At 54.4% G+C, this 19546-nt stretch overlaps 1 protein-coding gene across 11 annotated transcripts in view; it reads left to right on the top strand.

The window, feature by feature from the left end:
* Positions 1-19546, top strand: part of ARHGAP26 (Rho GTPase activating protein 26) — a 143098-nt gene that overhangs the window by 100313 nt on the left and 23239 nt on the right. For 5 of the 11 annotated variants that reach the window (XM_067005453.1, XM_067005452.1, XM_067005449.1 and 2 more), the window contains one exon: positions 1649-1802. In XM_067005453.1, the coding sequence (XP_066861554.1) occupies positions 1649-1802 (154 nt within the window). Of the gene's footprint in view, positions 1-1648; positions 1803-16208; positions 16320-17583; positions 19526-19546 lie in introns of those variants that run through there. The other 6 variants (XM_067005447.1, XM_067005448.1, XM_067005446.1 and 3 more) reach the window with 4 other exon arrangements.

The raw sequence follows: 19546 nt of genomic DNA, 5'->3' as shown, positions 1-19546 counted from the left end.
AACATCGATCGACAGAAATATCACATCCTGGGCTTCGTCTAATCTTTGGAAGATCACCTGGGCTGAGTTCGGGCCCCCTTGCTGCCTGCAAGCGCTCTGATTTTGCCCAGGAACCAGGAGAACTCAGTGACCCCGGGGAGCGAACGTGACGAGGAGCGTTAGACTTTGCTCCTCGCCCTGGCACCCGCGAACCTTTTGCTCATGTAATCTTTTTTCCTTGAAACGGTGGCAAAGGGCTTACACAATGCCACGCTCCTCTGTCCCTGAGACAGCGCTGCGTCCAAGCTATTTCACAGAAATGTGAGGGGTTTCTCTCTGCTGGGTGTTCAGTCTTAACTACCCGCATAGCTCAGGGGTTCCTCTCACGCCGTTTATCCTTCTTTAAACGTGCACAGGATGCAGATGAGTGTTGCATGTTGGCCTTCTAATGCAAGCAGACGTATAATTTGAAGGGATTGAGAATGAGGGGTTCTTTTTTACTACGTGCTTTTCAGCAGCAATTTGATCATGTTAGTGTGCACAGGAAAAATAATTTCCCTGAAAGATTAATCATTGAAGTAGCACTCAGCGTGTTTTCCAGCAGGTGCCTGTCTTTCAGGAAAACATCATCACAGAAGGAGCAGTTCTCTGCAATAGAGCTGCTCTCCATGCCTTCAGTGATGATAATTGCTCCTCCCAATTACAACTACAATTGCTGCTTATATGGAAAAGGCACCTTACGAAAATGAATTAATGTGATTTGGGGTAATTCAGCGCAGAGCTGAGGAGGGGGCCCATGCTGCCGGAGGCTGGTTTGGGATACGTAACGTTTCCACACCTCGGTGCTGAAGTCACACAGATAAGGGGGGAAGTCTCGTAGCAGAGCGTGATGAAGGGAAAGGAGAAACTCCAAGAAACCTCCAGGCTGGCGGCAGGGAGGTGCCCACGTCTCGGCGGGCACGGTGCAGCCGGTGTCCGTGCGGTGCTGTGCCACGGCCGGGGCTGAGCCACGGGGCCGGAGCTGGGAGCGCTCAGAGCAGCTGCACCGAGGCAGAGTGGAGACCCTTTCCCCTTCCTCCTCAGCCCTGTTTGTAACAGTGCTGCCTTGTGATGCTGGGCATGGCCAGAAAAGGCTGATAGTAGTTATTGTCACGTCCTAGGCTGAAGCGTTGCTTTGCTGAGATAAACTTTAACTGGGTGATCTGTCCTTCCCTCCTTCTAAAATGTTATCCTGCTCTGTCACACAAACGTTCAGCCCTGTGGTCGCCGATTTCAGTCACAGAGACATTCCTTCCTGTATGTAGTTTGCATTCTAATTTTTTTCAGGTGATGTAGCACTTCGGAAGTCTTTGGGAATATAAAATATTAATGCCTTAAGAAAAACAAACAAACAAAAACATATTTTCTTTAAAATATTATTCATTTAAAATGTACTTGCATCAATAAAAAAATAACTGGTGTAATAATTGTATATCGATGTACAACGTACAGAAAATTTGACTGTAAGCTAACTGCCTGCCATTGGGGATCTGGCAGGATACTGCCCTATTTACAGTAGGGCAGGGATTATTAGTAGGAATGCCATATGCCTTCGCAGCTGTATGTGCTTTTTTAAGCAATAGCAGCTATGTGTGGTGTCTGATGATTCTTGGGTTTTGGTGTTTTTCAGAGGAGAATAGGAACAGTATCATCAACTCCAGCCTGGAATCCGTCGTATCCTCAAATGCAAACAGCTTCCTCAACTCCAACAGCTCTCCCCAGCCCAACCTGAACTCAAGTGATCTTGAACTAGAAGTAATTAAACCCAACAGGCCAAATTCACTGTAAGTACGGTAGTAATTAGTGTTTTATAGGCTCTCTGTCCTTAATCTTTAATCAGGGCTGTTTCTTACTCTGAATCCCAGCAGTATGTGGAAGAATACAATTTAGCATTTTAATTTTTAATGGGCGCCTAGCATGTGTCCTGCATTTTTAACTCTGCCTAAGTGGTGGGATTAGTGGCTGCGGGTTAGATCTGCTGGTGAGCTCAGCCCTGGTTATTTTGAGCACGTGGGATATTTTTCAAGCAGAGCTCCGCGTTGCTGTTTGAACTGCTTGACCCATCTGGAGATAACTCCAGCAAACACAAAGGACTTTTCTTCTGAGTTAAATCCTATGACTGTTGTCAGTACAGTTGATCTCCAGCCAAATCTGTGCCATTGCTTCTGCTATTGCTTCCTTCATCTGGAAAGTTCAAGGGAAAAAATAGCGACCTTAGCAATGACTCCCTGGGGACAGCCGAGTTATTTATGAAGTCCCCTGGACTTGACACAGCCGAGCCCTCGCACCAGTGGCCGCTCTGCTGCGGGGAATTTCCTTCCTGCCGCGGCCCTGCTGGGCCCCGGCGCATTTTCCCACAGAACCTCCCTCCCCTCCCGCACACGTGAAGATCTGCCCAGATCCCCGGCAGCCGTCGCGGGCCCTGGGGATCGGCCGGCGGGATCGGCCCTGCTGCGCCGCCGGCGGCAGTGGTGCGCAGCGACCTTGGCGGTGAGGGGAGGCCTTCCTCCCTCCATGCCCCCCCACGGGCTGCGTGCATGGCCCCCTCCCACCTAGCTGGGCAAGCCCCCAGCCCCTTGAGGGCAGGCGGTGAGCGCTTGGCCTGAGCAGCTTTCTCCCGGCTACCCGTGGAGACGGTGCAGTGCCGGTGCTGGTGCCGGGTGGGCCAGTGACCCTGGCCGTGGTCCCTCTGGTTGATGGGAGGGGACGGGGTTGGGGTCTGGGGTGCAGCTCCCGCGCCCCGCAGGGGGGCCTCAGCCCCACAGCGCTGGGACGGGCAAAGGTAGGTGCACATTGGCAGTGTCTGGGCGGAGAAGGGCTCTGGCTTTCGCCCACCAGCTCCATCTCTTTCCCATCGCCACTGCTGCCACTAAAACCCTGCGAGCAAGCCAGCCGACCTCGTGTAAGCCGAACCCAGCTGGCAGGACGCTGGGCGGGAGGAACGGCGCCCGCGGGGCAGGAGCCGCGGTAAGGCCGCGAGTTGTGTGCCGTGAGCTGGGGCGGGATGCGCGGGTCTCGTGCCCGTGCTGCTGGTGGAAGCCCTGGGGGTCAGTCACATGCCGTTGCCCCCAACAGGATGTTTTTAGTTTATTTGTCCTCCGAGGGAAGAAAATTATGTGACTCGTATTGCAGCAACGTTTGTGAGCCCGAGTCTCGTTGCGACTTTAAGGAATTGTTTGCCAGATTTGCAGTTTTTCAAATTCCAAGAGTTGCTCTTCCTAATAACTTATTTTTTAAAGAAAGTCGTAAAGAAGCTCAGCAGAACGAACCAGTTCAGGCTGTGGGGAGCGGAGGCGTCTTGCTGTCACCCAGAGCTACGTGAGCGGACTGGAGCAGAACCATTTGCTTGCGGCCCATAAGGGGCCTTTACACTTGTGCAAAGTGAAGCGGTGCCTAGCAGGGTAGCCCTGGCAGCACTTCTGCCTCTGGCAAAGTTTGTGGCATTTGGTATTTTTCCTTACATCCAGTGATTGCACACACAGGAATGTGCAAGCTTTTAGTCAAGGTCGAGCTAAAGGTTAAAAAGTGAGTCTAAAGTGAATACCTCAAAGCAAATGTTTTCTTCTCTATAACCCCAATTATGTAAATCTAATGTCTTTAATCCAATCCAATCTTTCAATAAGAAATGAAGTGTTTGACTTCATTTTATTCTCTTTTAATGCTATGTATAGATGTCTCTTCAGCCTCTGTGCCTGCTTACCCATCAGCCCGAGTCTGCTCCGCACGAGCCCATGCTGTTCTCATACTTATCTGTGCTCCTGGGTTTTAATGTTTGCTGAAACGCATTAGTTTGTCTTTAAATATTTGCTTTTAACCTAATTTGTAGTCCCATGAAAATTTGATTGCTGTATTTCCTCTGCAGTGCTGTGGTGGTTAAACATACCCAGATCGTTTCCACGTGTTTATTTGTAGCCGGCTCGAGCCTGCTGATGGTGCTCAGCCCCCACGCGGCGTTTGGGGGGGACCGGGGAGAGCAGCGTGTGCAGGGAGGCTGCCGGGCTTGCTCGGCGCTGGGGAAGGAGCACGCGTTTTTAGACAAGTAAGGGCTTGGCGCGAGTGGTTTTGGTTCCACACCAGGGCTGCGGGTCGGGTGATGGTTGGGGTTGCTCTGCTTGGGGCGGTCACCGGAGTCACCCCCAGCCGCGGTCGGAGCGGTGGCAGCGGTGATCCCCGTGCCCAGCCCACGGAGGTGCGGGGCTCCTCTGCTTCACGCCTCTGCCCCGTGCGGGTGCTGACGGGCAGTGGCGAGGAGGAGTGCCGCCGGGGCAGGAGCGCGGCGAGCAGCGCGTTGCCCTGCGGCTGTGCACGGGCTGCGCTCTCGGGGTCGGGGCGCGCTGCCTGAATGGTGCCAGTGTCCCGGCGGCGTTGTCCTTGCTGCCCTGCGGCGCTGCACAAATAATGCCTGTATAAAGCCGTCCCTGTTTCTTTAACCAGCTGGGTAATTTCAGCTTTGCAAAGCCTTGGGCAGCTCTGGGCACTGAAGCCGGTTGCTATTATCTGTTACTGCCGTGCGAGGGTTTCCAGTGCTCCCCTGTAATTACCGGACCCACAATGAGGGTGCCCGGCATCAGGGAGCGTGTCAGGGTGCCTTGCTCTCCGTGCTCCTTCAAAAACCCTGCCAAACCCTCTGCCGGTCCCGTGAGACCCATCATCGAGCCCAGCTTCAGTTTTTTTCCTGCATTCTTCACCATTTTCTGTAAGTTTTTGGCCACGGGCCAGGGCTGTCCCATCTCGGGACCTGCTCAGGAGGAGCTGCCCGGCCCACGACTGGAGCAGCTCGCGGTGCTGGCAGAATTCAAGAATTCAAGCCCTGCAGCTGAGGAGCTGTAAAATTCCAGGTGTGAGCAGGCCGGGAAGCCCCGCTTTCCTTCTTTAAAGAAAAAAGGATTTCTTTCTGAACAAGGAACTCATTGAGAGTACTAGTAAAAAAGGAATCCTGGATTTGGTGCTTCCTTCCCTAAAGTGACAACAGCAAAGGTTAGTAAATTAAAAACTAACCCAGACCAGAACTGAATTTCTTCTTTTTTTTTTTTTTTTTCTTTTTTTTTGGTGTCTGAAATTACCAGTGAAATGAATGCTTCCGTGCAGGCCATCGTGGACCAGGGCCTTTTGCTCTGTTCTGCTGCTGGGAGGTGGACGGGTTTGGTGCCCTTAGTCACTGACGTCCCTGCCCCTCGTGTCGTCGTGGTGGGCACCCAGCCCCTCACAGCATCAGGGCACGCTGCTCAATGTCTGCACAAGCTCTCGGGGTGCTGCCAGGAGAGGAGCCGTGTCGGCTGGAAGTTCGAGCTTCTTACTGTGGAGGCTGATGTTCGCGTCAAAATAAGTCTGTGAAGCTCCTGCTGATCTCAGCGCAAGGCTTGCTGGAGCAAAGACATTAAGGCTGCAAGTTTGGGGGACGTCTTGTTTCAGTTTTGCTGCAGTGAGCACTGATACATCCGATATACCCTGTGACCTTACAGCGTGTGATGTTAAAAATTTTGAACGCCGTCTGTGGAAGCGGAGAAGTTTGCCTGAGCTTTGTCTACAAAGCTTCTCGGCTCGCCGGCAGATGCTGGTGCGTAGCTCAGCTCTGCTCCACGCGGGGCCGAGCCCAGCTCCTGCTTCTCACGTCCTCCCAGGGATCCCTCCCGGCTCCTGCTGCTCTCCCGGATCTCTGCACGTGAGCGGGGCCGGGCGGCCGCGTCGGGCGCTGTGAGAGCAGCACGCGTGGGACGCGCTCTGCGTGCCACCGCTGTCCTTCGGCCGGGGGAACTCGCTCGTTTTCACCTTTGCCTTCCTCGGTCCTGGCCCTCCATCACGAGCCAGGAGGGAAATTGTTTTGCTGCAGGGCGAAGGCTCTTCCTTCCCAGGCACCAATCAGGGTTTTACGATGGGAATGCGTTTATTTATTAGGGCTGGTTTTATTTTTATGGAAAAACCGCTCTGGGCGGGAGTTGTACTGGTGAGTCAGCAGGGCTGCTGTCCCCTGCCAGGAGCTGTCGCTGCGGCGGCGGGCACGAGGGACCGGAGCTGGCTGTCTGCTGCCACCAACGCCCCACATGGGGATTTTTAAATATTTCTTTTAAATAGGCACTGATTTTCTTTACCCTTGCCTTTGCAGAGAACTTCTTCCTTAGGAAACATGACAAAACAAAAGCCAGAAAAGCCTGTATTTATAGCGTGGATATATACTTCAGCTGAAACGGGGAAAGTTTTCAAACACTGTGTGATCACAAAGCACGTAAGACTTGAGAATGTTTTTTTTTTTTTAAATCCTTAAAAGCCAGCACCTTGCTCTGGTGGCCTGGTAACGCACACCGGAGATGTGCCTTGGATGGAGTAGCGAGGGTTTCGGTCTGTTCTCTCATCGTAATTTCTTCTTGTGCGTGACGGTTTTGAAGGTGGGGTGAGGCCAGATGACTTTTCGCCCTGTAACTAGATGGGCTGGATTTTTGCGTTGCGACTTCATGAAGTCGTCGGCCTGCTCAGAAGTAGGAGCATGCAAACAATATCCAGGAGGCTTCTGCCTTTTCTCTCAGGAGGGGAGATTTGCATCCGAAGCGTGCAGGATGGTCGGGGCGGGTGGGAGAGCACCCGGAACTCCCAGCTAGGCCGGGTGGTGCTCGCCCTGGCCCCCAGGCATCCCACAGCAGTGCCCCTGCTCTGTCCCCAGCCCTGGGGGGGACCATTCTGTGCCGTGCCGTGCCGTGCCATGCCGTGCCATGCTGTGCCGTGCCGTTCCGTGCCATGCCGTGCCATGCTGTGCCGTGCCGTTCCGTGCCATGCCGTGCCATGCCGTGCCGTGCTGTGCCGTGCCGTGCCGTACCGTGCCATGCCGTGCTGTGCCGTGCCATGCCGTGCCATGCCGTGCCATGCCGTGCCATGCAGTGCCGTGCCATGCCATGCCGTGCCGTGCCGTGCCGTGCCGTGCCTGGTGCTCTCCTCGGAGCACCGCAAGCAGCACGTGGCTCCCCGGCTCTCCGAGTGGTGACAGGGCAATTCAATCTCAGGGCTAATTTTAGAGCGGCTCTGTGAGGCTGTCCTTTCGGAGGGACACCGTAGCTCCAGCCATTTCTGGCGGGCGCTGGAGGGGGGCAGGGAGAGGCTGTCCTCACGCGCCTCGGCCGCTCTGGGCATCCCTCCCACGCCGGCTCCCTGGCTGCTGGCATGGCAGCGCAGGGCGAGCCTGGCTGCAGCAGCCAAACACGAGGCCTCCAAAGCAAGGCCGGGCGCTCAGAAATGCTGCCTGGTGAATCGGGAGAGCCGTGGGGAAGACCCCTTGGCTTAGGACCCCCCCACAGGGAGCGGAGGCTGCGGCTGGGGCTGCCGGCGGCTGAGGGTGGAGGCTGAGCGTGGGACTGGGGGCCCTGGGGGGAGCCTGGGGGAAGCCACGAAGCCTGATGAGCAGGAACTGCGGCGGCGATTAGAGCCAGGGGGGGGAGTCGCAGGAGGTGTGGCAGGAGGCTTTTTACCTGTGCAGAGCAGGCGCAAAAATACACATTTTTCTGTGGGGCGGGACGGCGCTGCCGGTTGCGTGCGGGGATGTCTCCAAAAATACCAGGCACGGAGCTCGGGGGTGGCGCAGCCAGCAGCCTCTTTGCCTCGGCCTCAAGAGGCTCAGCCCCTGCCCGCGGGAGGATCCTCCCGGCTTTGCTTTGCTTTTGTAAAAACCTGAGAAGCCGTCTGCGCCAGCAGGGCATGGGACGGGATCCCCTGGGCTGGGAACTTGGCTGCACGCACAGGGAAACGCCAGGATTAGAGTTGCCTTAAGGCCCCCGTGCCTAGGCAGTGCATCCTTTAATCCTTCGTGCTTTCCCTCGGAGGATGCGGCATCGTGCAGTGCTGGGGCGGCTGCTGGGCTGCCACGGTGGCCGTCCCCCAGGGGTGGCCGTCCCCCAGGGGTGGCTGTCCCCTGCCGTGGCCATGCAGCCAAAGGGGGGCTTTATGAGCACTTTGCAGCAGCTGACTTGTTCCTCAGCTTTGGAGTTCATGACTTGGCACCTTTCACACCCTTTTTAGGGTTCGCGTGCCTGTCCGCGTGCACTCGGGTTTGTGTCAGGGTGATAATTACAGAGAGCTCCCTTCACAATATCAACGCCTTTACCAATTGCTCCTGGAATCGGCTTTTTTTATGTGCAAACCAAGTCAAAAATAATGGATGTTGAAAGAAAAATTACTTGATGAAGGAAGCGTAGTCCGCTGCTCCCTCAAAATGGAATAATTGTGTTTATTTTCTTGCTCGCTTGTTTCTAAAGGACCTAAGGGCAGCGGGTTTTTGAGGTCCGTAAGGGTTATTCAGGGCATAATGGGCATAATGGGGTTTCTCCTGGAGTGGTTTCGCCAACAAAGCTGATGTCCGTGGGGTTGGGCTGAGCAGGGCGTGCGGATGAGTTCCTGTGTTAGGGCCCAGCAGGAGCGCGCCTTGGGGAGGTGCGGTGGCCGGGTGATCCTGTACCTTCTTTGCCCTGGGGACTCCGGCCTTAGGGAGATGATAGCTTTGGGAAACTTGGGTTTAGTCGTCACGTGTCCGTTTGCATTTTATTTTATTTTCTTATTGACCAAGTATGGCTATTTCTTGCCCTCCGTGGATATGGAAAGAAATGAGGAGCAGATCTAAGGTCCAGTGGTCATGAAAAAAATAGCCCAGTCAGTGTAAGGGGGAGAGGCTACTCCCATGTGCTTCTGATTTACAAGACCAGAATAAATCTTCATTAGGCGTCCCAGTTAAAACTTGAACTACTTTTCTCCTTCCCTTCCCAAAAACGAAAGGCCTGAGAGCCACAAGCACCATGGGCATATTGAATGGCATAAAGTGGTACTTGCTGGAATAAATAAACTCCTAAAAATGCAAACAGCTTAGCAGTTACCAGTTGTAACACACGTAAGCAAAAACACCCAAGAAGTAAATAGATCTGTAAATGCTGCTGGGTCCTTGCAGAATTTAAGTCACTTTTTCCACTCTGAAAAATAACTACGTAAACGTGACACAGCCTTATTCAGCAGCTCTGCTGCCTGTACGTGGTCAGAGGGCAGATAGCTGCGGCAAAAATAGGGGCTGGGGGCTGTTTGGATTTGTTTGAACTTTTGTGAGGTCGTCAGTAACAGGAGAGAAGCAAACTCGTTCTGTGCTGTGCTTCATTAGTCAAGCTATTGTCAGAACAAATCCTTCCTGCCCCGGGAGCTGTGCCACCACGTTACCAGCAGTACGACCAGCCAGGTGTGAAGGGCAGCGGAGGCTGGCGCCGGTCAGTGATTGCAGAGGAGGGAAACTCGCTTTCTGGATGCCGTGTGAAGCTGGCAGCGAGAAGAGCCCGCTTTTATTTGTGCAAGGACCCCCCAGAAGGCGCACAGAGGGGAGGTACTTGCAGGCGGTGAATGCCCAGGAACTCTTTACAGCTTTTATTTCATTCGCAGCAGAGGAGCCGCGAGCCAGGGCCGTTTCGTTTTCCGAGCAGCGCCTGACGAGGCCGCGGTGAAGAGGTTGTGCAGGAGCGCTGCAGGAGCGCTGCGCCCGGCGGAGCCGCCGCGGCCCCGGAGCCCTGCCTCTGAGCCAGCCGAAGGTGTGAGGTGGGAGAGACCACGAGAATGGATTTATTTCTTATAGACCACAGAGCTTTGAAACGTTTGTAAGCAGGCACAGGCCTGTCAAAGCAGAGCTTTCTCGTGGCTGCAGCAGTAACCGGTGGTTAGGCGGTGACAGTCCTCACGTCTGTCTGCTGCCGCCACAAAGCGCTGGCATTTCTGCCTTTCCAGCTGAGACTCTTAGAGTGCTCAGCTGCGTTTTAGTTTCATTTGTGTTTTTTTTTTACAGATAAGGGGGATATGCCACGCCGGGTGCCTAGCTGGGTGAAAAGAGGCCAGGTGCTTGCCCGAGGCGCGGCAGCCGGCAGCAGCAGCGCTCTTCCCTGCGCCCTGCGTGCTGCGCTGCGACCTGCAGCCCAAACGCAAATCCCACCCTTAGCGCACCGGGTCGGCAGCGGCGCTGGAATGGCAGCTGCTCAGGGGCGTTCGGTTTCAGGCTAGGAAAATGTCTGAAGTTACCGGAGTCACTAATCCCAGCACGGGTGTCGGATGAGTCGCTGGGGTGCAGCGAAACCGGCCGGTCTTGCTCAGGAGATGCTCGTTAGTCACTGCTGCATTTTCACACCTTTGAAAAGTGAATGACGATGGTTAATAACCAACTGGTGTACTCATCAGATAGTATCTGGCTGACTTGGCAAAAAGATCTGACATCCCTGTCAGCTGGGTGCTTCTGCTCGGGGTAATAAGGAGCAAAACGTGTGCTGAGAGGGTCGTGCCCCACAGGTTTGCACGCAGGCCCCCAGGGCTCCACGCAGGCTGGTACTGCCCTGGTCAGCGCACCCCGGTCCTCACAGGGCTTTGGGAGCCATCAGTAACATCCGCATCAAAGGCCTCTTCCCCCTTTTCTACCCTCTTGCACTACCTGCTGCAGCATCCTGCTGAGACTGTACAAACAAATCCTGCGTTAGCTGCAAAGCCCCGTTAGCCCTGGGCTCTGAGCTGCAAACCACCGCTCTGGAAACACCAATACAGGATTTTATTTTCCCATTTCAGACTTGCGGGTCAAATTTGCACAGATTAAAGCCCAGCGGTCCTTTCTCAGCAATGCTGTCCTGTGCTGGAGGTGGGATGGTGTCAGGCTGTGTGCCCTCCATCTCCGGCACCGCTGGAGGTGGCGTGGCCGCAGCGGAGGCAGCTGAGCGAGCAGGGACCCGTGGGCAGAGCGCGGCGCCGCGGGGACCTTGCAGCACTTGGGTGCTGGAAGCCACGCTCATCCTGGCGCATGCAGGTGGGCAGAAAGGTGCAGGTGCTGCTGAGTGCCTTCAGGGTGTTTGCTCCTCTTGTGCTTTTCAAAGCCCTCCCTGTGCTCAGGTTGGAGGGGAGCTCCCTGTGCCCCCTTGCTGGGGCAGGGCGAGTGCTGCGGTGCGGGGCCGTCGGAGCAGCGACCAGCCGGGAAGTTCTTGAGCTTCGGTTTCCTTCTTCGTTTCTTGGGTCAGGCGTACAGGTCAGAATATTTCTGAAATAACCCCTTTGGTGAAATGATGTAAGTGAAGTGCAGCACCAATGCGCTTCATGATCCCAGGCTGTATTTTCCATATATTAATTACCCCATGCTGCTTCAGAAGGATGGGCAGAGGTTAGGAGGTGCAAACTGCGCAATGGCTTCAAAATGAAAAAAGAAAACACAGATTAATGTAAAACCGGGCAGAAAGCGGCAGGCAGAGGAACGCCTGCACATCCCCGTGGGCACGGGCTGGCTGCGGGTCACTGCCTGTGCCCGGGGACACGCGGGACAGCGCAGGGAAGCGGCAGCCACCCGGGGACAGGGGCAGGCGGCTGCCGTGCCGTGTCCGCCCGTCCGTCCGTCCGTCCTCCGTCTGGGGGGGGGCTGTGGTGTGTGAGAAATGAGCCCTTAACCTGCGTGACCTCTGCAGTTCCTCTCTCGTGCTCAGTTGCAGTTGTTTTGCAGAGGCTTTTGTGGCTCTGCTTTCTTCTGCTCCCGTTGTTTATATTAGCGAAGAATAATGGCAGCTGGAGGTGCAGAAGGCACCGAGGCGGGTCCCACCCTCATCCTGCCTTCCTGTCAGCCACTTGGGGAATGTCTCTCTGGAATGGCATCTCTGGGGCTTTTGTTTGAGAAATTTTCTTCTCAGCCAAGCAGAGCTGTCCCTGTGAAACCCGTGTGCTTACCCCCTCTCCCCCGCCCCGGCATTCAGCCCCACTTTAGATCTGGAAGAGGACGGGAGCCGGTGCGTGGTGCCGACCTGCGGCACTGCCCTGGGCGAAGGAAGCGGCTCCCGGCCGAGCGGCTCCGTGCCAGCCCCCGGCGGCCTCACCAGGCGCTAAGCCCTGGGCTTCTGCCTGATCGGGGTTTTAATCACCAGGGCCGGCCGCGAGGGGCGGATCTTCTGATTGTGCCAACCAAAAAATGGCGTTTTAAAGGGATTAGGTAAAATCTCATAATGGTAGCTCATCGTAAGAAGCCATATCTAAATTTAATTTTAAGACATCGGACCTGTCCTGTCTGCAGTCGCAGGCAGGGACTGGGCTTTTACACTCGGCCTGCCTGGTCCCCGCGGGGCTGCGGTGGCACGGAGCTGCTGGCCCAGCCGGCAGGGAGGTGGCTGCTCACAGCGCGTCCGTCCAGGCGGTGCCACGGTGCGCAATTACCGCAGCGTTTCTCCCTCAGCACCTCCTGGTGCGGCTCGTGTCTCTTCTGACGGAGTTGCAAGGCACCACCGCGCTGCTCCTGGATGGGGGAAGAGCCCGTGGGAGGCCGCTGACGGCCCTGCAGATGAGCCGCTGGGGGAGGAAGGCTCTCCGAGGTGGGCACCGCCTGGCCCTGCGGGTCCCCGGGCGGGACGGCAGAAACCTGCGTACGGCATCTGGTGTGCATCTGGGGTGAAGTGAGCCCAAACAAGCGTTGGTGCCCTCCTGTTTGGAGTCAGGGGAAGTACTACAACACGAGGAGAGCGAGGGTAGGGACACGGCAGCAAAAGCGGGCCGTGGGGCTTTGTGCCGGGAAGCGAGGAGGTCTCCGCGGAGGCTCACCGGGCGGCACCGCGGGGTGGGCCCCGACCCGGCCGGGGCTGGCACGGAGCCCCGGTGAGCAGCGGCACCGTGTGCTCCCTGCTTCATCCTCCGCAGCAGCACCGGGGCCGGTGGCACTGCCCTGTGCCCACCCCATGTCTGTGGGTCGGGTGGGGGATTTGGGCAGGCGGCCCCTGGGGCACGGCGCCGCGTGGCTGGGCCGTGGGGTCGGCCTCGGCCCAGGAGGAGCAGGGGTCATTTACCGTTCCAAAGAGGAACGCGGATCTCCTGGTGTTCTTGCTTGAGAACAGATCCTCAAGTTCCCAGTCTGCTGCTTGGCTTATTCCAGATGACATAATATTCCAAGTATCTCATGACTTATTTATTTTTTTTGGTTCAGACTGTTATAAGGGTGTCTGTGTGTTTGTTTTTTGCAAAGCAGCTTTAACTTGGGAGTCCCAGATTCTGCCTGCAGTTAGAAAGCTCCATAAACTGCAGTGATTCAAGGGTCTGGCAAACATCTTCAAACCCGTTTCATGAAAAATACAAGCAGTATACTCAGTAGACTCCACAGATAAATGTGGTGGAGGCCTAGTTGCTGATGGCAATACGTTTTAGAACTTGCATATGTCTAATACACACACGCATATATATTTATATGTATTTCATAATTCTTTCCTATGTTGTGTTTAAATAATCCTGGATTTATTTCAGAAGCGTTTGTATGCTTCCATGAAGTATTTTAAGATATGTGTAAAAGAAAGATGCCTGTAGGCCACAAGAGCAGTCATCTTGTTTTGGGAGGGCAGAGGGAAATTACTAACTTTCATTTGAGGAGAGATATTTAAGGCTGCTTGGTCGAGAGGAAAAGTCCAGCGCTGAAAGGACGCCAGCTTTCCCAGCGTCTCTGCTCCGTGGGCTTGTTGCTTTGGGCTCGCAGGAGGAAAAGGTCGAAGATGGATGGTTTATCTGTTTTTCTGCTGTGTTGGCTTTTCACTTGCCCAAGACTTTGGCATAACAACTTTTCAAAGCTTTAGCTCTTTCAGTTTTGAGTTGGCTCCTAGACTAGAAACTTTCCACAAATTGAACTTGAAAATTTGGCCAAATATTCTTATAAAGAAAGTCTCCAGTTTTGTGGCTAGCCCCATGTGAACCAGCAGTCATACGTCAAAATAGTTCCTACATGGTCATCCATTACAACAAAGATAATTTGTCAGGTTAAGCCTCCTTTTCGCTAATGCACGCAGAAACCTATCTTCCTTTTCTCAGCAGGAAGAAAGTATGTGGTTGCTTTGAATCCGCATCTTTGGAGTTAACTGGAGCACACTCCTGGGGACGGTATTGCCTGTACGGGGCGTGCGGGCCGTCGCAGATGGACAGACAGACAGCCTCTTCACAGGCTCCTCTCCCCAGGCCTCTCTGCAGCTCTTTCCAACCTCCCTTCTGCTCTCTGCAGCTTTTTGCAGAGCTGCCTCCCAAGAGACTTTTCAGAAGTTTCTGCTTTTGAACCGCACTGCTCTGTTTATGTGATTTGCTCTGGGAACATCTAAGGGTGCTTCTCGCAAACTGAATTAAATTAGCATTGTACAACTCCCTCCAAGAGATCTAAAAAAGTGCCTTTGACTTCAGCATCACATATGCTTAAAAGACAGCTTTCTTGAAAGCCTGGGGAAGAAAATACAGACATTGCACTTTCATTGCTTTCTTAATTCATATAATTAGTGTGGAGATAGCTGCATAGCTGTATTTTCTTCAAAGAAACTGCCTCAGACTAATATTGGCTAATGGAAATTTTACTTTCAAATAAAGCGGTATTTGAAAATACATTAAGGCCATTGTGGGGAAATGGATGCAGGAATCAAAGATGCTACAACAAAGCCTTCCCCGGGGCAGCTAACAGAACAGTGTGTGTGCTGTTAGGAGCTGACGGGTAGATCTCAGACTCATCTTCTTGCTTTCTTTTTCGCCTTTTCCTCTCCTGCCTTCCTCCCCCTCTCCCCTCTGGCTCACGGAGCGGGGGTCCCTGTGCGCGGGTTGCTCTCCTGGCTGTGCAGCGCTCGCCCAGCCCAGCCGGGTGCAGCCCGCCCGGCTCGGCTCTGCCTCCGGTGCCTCTGCTCGTGCTGGGCTGGGGTTTCTTTTGGGCTGAGTCTCTCAAGCGCGATCCTAGCCAACAGTCTTATTGAGCCTGCTGAAAGCAAAATGGCAGTAAATTAGGTCTCTCTGCCACCTATAAACATCACTAGAGACAAAATATTTAAAAAAAAACAGCCAAATGCATTCTTTGGTTCCTCTTTCTGCCGGCAGATTCAATTCAAAACCAAGGATGCAGCCTAGACTTTCCCTTGTAAAAGGCTTTTGACGAATGTGGGACCGCTTTCTGGAGGCAGCGCTGCTTTCCAGCCGCGCCACACAGGCAGAAAAAGGCCCGGCGCTCACCGCGCTCCCCATCGCCAGCAGCCACGGCAGCCGGGCCGCGAAGGGGCCGCGGGACGAGGAGGGTGCGTGAGCGGGGTGCGGATGGGGACCACCCCCGCGGGCGGCCGTGCCCCTCCTGACGGATCCGATTTCTCAGCAAAAAGCTGACAATTTCCCCCCCAGGGGCAGGGGGGGGAACAGGGCTGCTCAGTCACAAAGACATCCTGTCTCCCTCTGAAAGAAGATCCTGGTGCCTAATTAACTTCATAAATTAGCCAGAGCTGTAAGGCCAGCACTTCAACATAAAACGGAGGTAACACGATCTGCGCGGCCCTTTCTGCCGCGGTAAGGGATCCTGCCCACCGATTAATTTGCCCTCGTCCGCTTTCCGTCCAGCTGCATTCTGGCCGTGCACAAGCCGATGTGCAGACACTGTTGACAGGGCTGTGCTAAGCTGGGAAATTATCAGTAGCATAAGAACTGCGGCCAATTACTCGGCGGCCCCCGCGCGCTGGCATCGCTCACCCTCCTCGCCCGGCTCCGTGCTGCGAGGCCGCCGGCCGTGCTTGGAGCAGCCCGCAGGCTTCCTGCGGCAGAGGTGTCCCGGCTGGGTTCAGCGGGCAGCGGGGAAGGAAATCCCGGAGGAAGGAGCGCCGTTTCATCTTTTGTTGTTGTCTGTACCGGCACTTGGAAAAGCACGAACGCAAGCAGCCCGTCCCCTGCGGAGGAGAGGAAAATCCCCTCTGCCTCCTGCCCGCGCTGGGCGGAGCGGGTGGGAGCGGGGAGAGGAGCGGGAGCCCTCGGGCACGGGGAGCGAGAGCTGAGGGCTTCCAGCAAGCACATGGAGCTCGGTCGCCGAGGCCCTGACAGGGAGCTCCCAGGGGCTGGGAGCTTTCTGCCCTCTCGCAGCACAGCTGGGGCGTCTGTGCGCTGCTGCTCGGCGTGGTGGTGGTGGTGGTGGTGGATGCCGTGGTGGTGGCAGTGGTGGTGGTGGTGGCAATGGTGGTGGTGGATGCCTTGGTTGTGGTGGTAGATGCCGTGGTAGTGGTGGTGTTGGATGCCATGGAGCTTCGGCAGCCGCATGCCTCCCACGTGCTCTCCAGCGGCACCGGCCTTTCGGGTGGCAGCGGGATGTCTGCTCTGCCTCCCTGATAGCTCCGCTGTAGTCCGCAGTCCCGCAGGGTTGGTGCAGGCACGTTTACCTCAGTTTGGAGGCCAAGGGGTTCCTGTATCACGAACAGGTTTCTGTCTGACAAAGCCAAGGCTGAGCCTGCGCTGTTCGTTGGGGACCACAAGGGATCTGGAGCTCTTGCAGCCCGCGCTGGTTCGCTCTCCAACTGCTGCTTCTCCAGGTAACGACACCAGCCAGTCACCCCTGCCCACTGCATCGTCTCTGTCAGTCTATCTGTAGCTTTTCAGTATGGAAGCCCAAGAAGTGGTTTAACATTTTTTGTCTTTCTGTTGCTTTAGTTGTGGTTGATATGATAAAAGTTGCTTTCCAGGTCTCTTGCAAGAGCCAGACTCTTTGATGTGCAATGGTGTAATACTAATGTGGGGTCAGCACCTGCGGTCTCCATCCTTGCGGGTGTCCCACGACCTGGCGGGCGACCCGCTGTGGCCTCACAGCCAGCCCTGCCGGAGCAGGAGGCAGGGTGAGACCGCCGGCCCCCGGCGACTCTGCCATGGACACAGCAGTGGGCGCATCCCGCAGGGGAACCCGGGGGAGCACATGAAATGTCACAAGTGGAAGTGCAATAACAGCCAACCAAAAAAAAAGTGAATCGTATGTGTTTGTCTTCACGGTGTTTGATTAATGGGAAGGGAGAAGAAGCTGCACCTTCACCTCGGCTGCCGGCAGAGGTGCTGGGGCTGGCCAGTGGGCTGGGAGGTCGGGGCGCACTGACCTGGGGGCTGTGATCCCACTGGGACTACAATCTCCTTCGTTTTGTGAGAATCCCTTATGGTAGCTGGGGTGGCAGATGGGAGAATTTTCTTTTCTGGGGGACGTAAGATGGCAGCGGATGGAATGCCAGATTAAAATGAGAGCTTCTGGAGGCCTGTCGAGTTCTCCTTGATTGTGAATCCATTTTTTTGGTGACTAATGCATCTAGACTTGCAGAATTACCTCATGAATTAGAAGCAGTGGCGCGGTGGAAAAGATGTGACTGATGCTGGCTCCTGATTTACCAGCACTTCCCTCCTAAACTGCTGTTTGGCTTCCTACTGGCACAGCACAGCTTTTCTATTAATACTTCAGAGCTCAAACACAGTTTGAGCACACTTGGTTCAACATGAAATCTGCTGGCTTGATTGTGAGGTCTGCTGAGAGCCTTCTGAGCAGGGAGGAAGCAGGGAGGGGGTTATTTGTGGAGCAGAAAGTGCAGCCTCTGAGGGAATGCAGGAGCGGGGCAGCTCGGGGCTAGGTCCCACCAAGGCCCTGGAGACGTGTTAGCGTGGACCCGTGCTTTCCCCATGTCCCCTGCCTTCCCCACTCCCAGTGCTGGTGCAGCGTTCCCGTCGGAGCAGTGACGGGTGGGTTGGTAACTTGCCAGTGGCACTGCTGATTTTTGATGTAAAGTTGGGCGCCCACTAAGGAGCTGTTCCTTACCAATCCAGCACGGTGCTCCCGCCGCCTGGACCCCGCTGCTGCGGACGAAACCTTCCCACGGGCCGTGCCGGCGTCCGCCCACTCCAGCAGGTTCCTTCCCGCGGTGCCTCCCAACGCTGAGTCATGCTGAAAACGCATCCATTGCTGATTCTTTGCTTATTCACTCAACCTTTCTCCAGCATTAGCATCAGTCTCTAAGCTACGTGCCAGAAGGCTGTACCAAACCAGCAATGTCATTGCTTCGCTTTGAAACGCTGAGTGTAAGCTGTATTTGGAAACGGAAACGTCTGTTAAGTGGGACAACAAAGACTCCAGCTCTCCTTCCCAAAGGCAGAACTCTTCCCAACCTCTCTTCTTATTCAAGTGGAAAAGCTTTTAGATGGTGTATGGCATTACTAAAGCAGCCATAGCATTCTCTTTATGGGAAATAAGCCAAGCAGCAAAGTAACAGGACAAACCAATATGCTGGGTGTCTTGAAGATTACAGAGAGAGACATGTCCATATTATTGACAAGAAGATCATGTAAGCCGTGTCATCGAGACAGAGGAAATAATAAAATGAGATGTGGAAAGGTCCATGCTGAAGAAGCTGAACAGTTTTGGATCTATTTGGTCAAGTGATGTTGACCACAATGTATTTTGGCTGCTTAGTTCCCTAAGTCTAATTGATGTGCACCTGAGTTCTTTATACAACCAGCTAACTCCTGAGAGAATATTACCAGAGAGAGCTTTGGCATCATTTTTCTTGCATTTAAAGCACCAAAGAGAGGAAGAATCCTACCAATCAGAAGCCTGTGGGCTCATGGTAATGTATAGGATCATGCTTGGTGCCATCACTACCCTGCAGTACAGCCAGAGCCTGGGGAGTTGCTTGCTCAAGCCCATCTGGCTTTGCACTCTGGGCTTTGCTAGGATGTGCAGCACTGCATGAACTTCATGAGCTTCTCTGCCCAAAGCTGCCTCACGTTTCTTTTAGGCAACAGAGCCGTGTCCATCAGGGAGCTGCAATCTTGGCCTTGCGTTAGCAAGTTTAAGAGCCCTGGCATTAAATGATGCTGTAGTACTTTTTCTGGTTAGCTTTGAGAAGAGCCTTATGTTCAGCAGCTTTGTTTTATAGGAATAGAAGATCGAGGGGTGGGTGGTTCTTGGTTTAGTTTCATGCAGTCAGGTACTGATAATGTCAGGATGGGAATATTGTGTTTATTCTTGAGGTGATTTCATCAAAGGGCCTTAGCTCATCGGTAGACTATGCCCATTCATAGATGTTAGATGTTCTGTGCCAGAAATAGCCTTGAGTTCCACAAAAATAAACAAGTTGTAAACATTTTTTAAGTGGAACTGGTGTCCTCTCAGCCAAAAGAACAAAGCAGCAAAAGCTGTCTGGAAACCCTGCTGAGAAGAATTCTTCAGCTCCGTAAATGTCTGCAGGACTTGAGAAGTGTAAAGAAAATGCCAGAGACAGTCTGGGCAGGCAGACTGCTGAGAACGGGGGAGAAAAGAGAGGTAATGAGAAGGGAGTAGAAAGGTTCTTTAGATCCAGCAGCTGGAACGTAGACCAGTATCTGGAAGCAAGGAGTGCTGCGTTTTTCGCATGCTCAGGCAACAGGCTTGAGCTTCAGAATGGGAAGCTAAGATGTGCCACAGCCACAGGAAGCGAGGAGGAGGCTTTCGTTCCACTCATCCCTGCGTGTTTGCGGGTGCAGTGGGATTGCCGGAGGGGCACTGGGGACCTCCTCCGTCCTGGCGCCGCCTCCTGGGCTCCTCACACCGCCGTGCACCTCGCGGGGCTGCAGAAGGCACCAGAAGGAAAGGCGAAAGCCTCGGCACGTTTTGGGCTACTGACTGACGGAGTTCCCTCTGCTGCTTCTGCTTGGCTAAAGCTGCTTTGAAGACTCTAATTTTAGCCATTTCTTTGTTTCCTGCTTCTGGTATTTTTGGTTCTCAGCTTTTTTTTTTTTCTGTTTTGTTTCC

This window comes from Anser cygnoides, chromosome 14 (genome assembly GCF_040182565.1).
Source record: "Anser cygnoides isolate HZ-2024a breed goose chromosome 14, Taihu_goose_T2T_genome, whole genome shotgun sequence".
NCBI classification, from domain to species: domain Eukaryota; kingdom Metazoa; phylum Chordata; class Aves; order Anseriformes; family Anatidae; genus Anser; species Anser cygnoides.
Note: the sequence above shows the minus strand (reverse complement) of the source record. Positions and strands in the feature narration are given on the sequence as shown.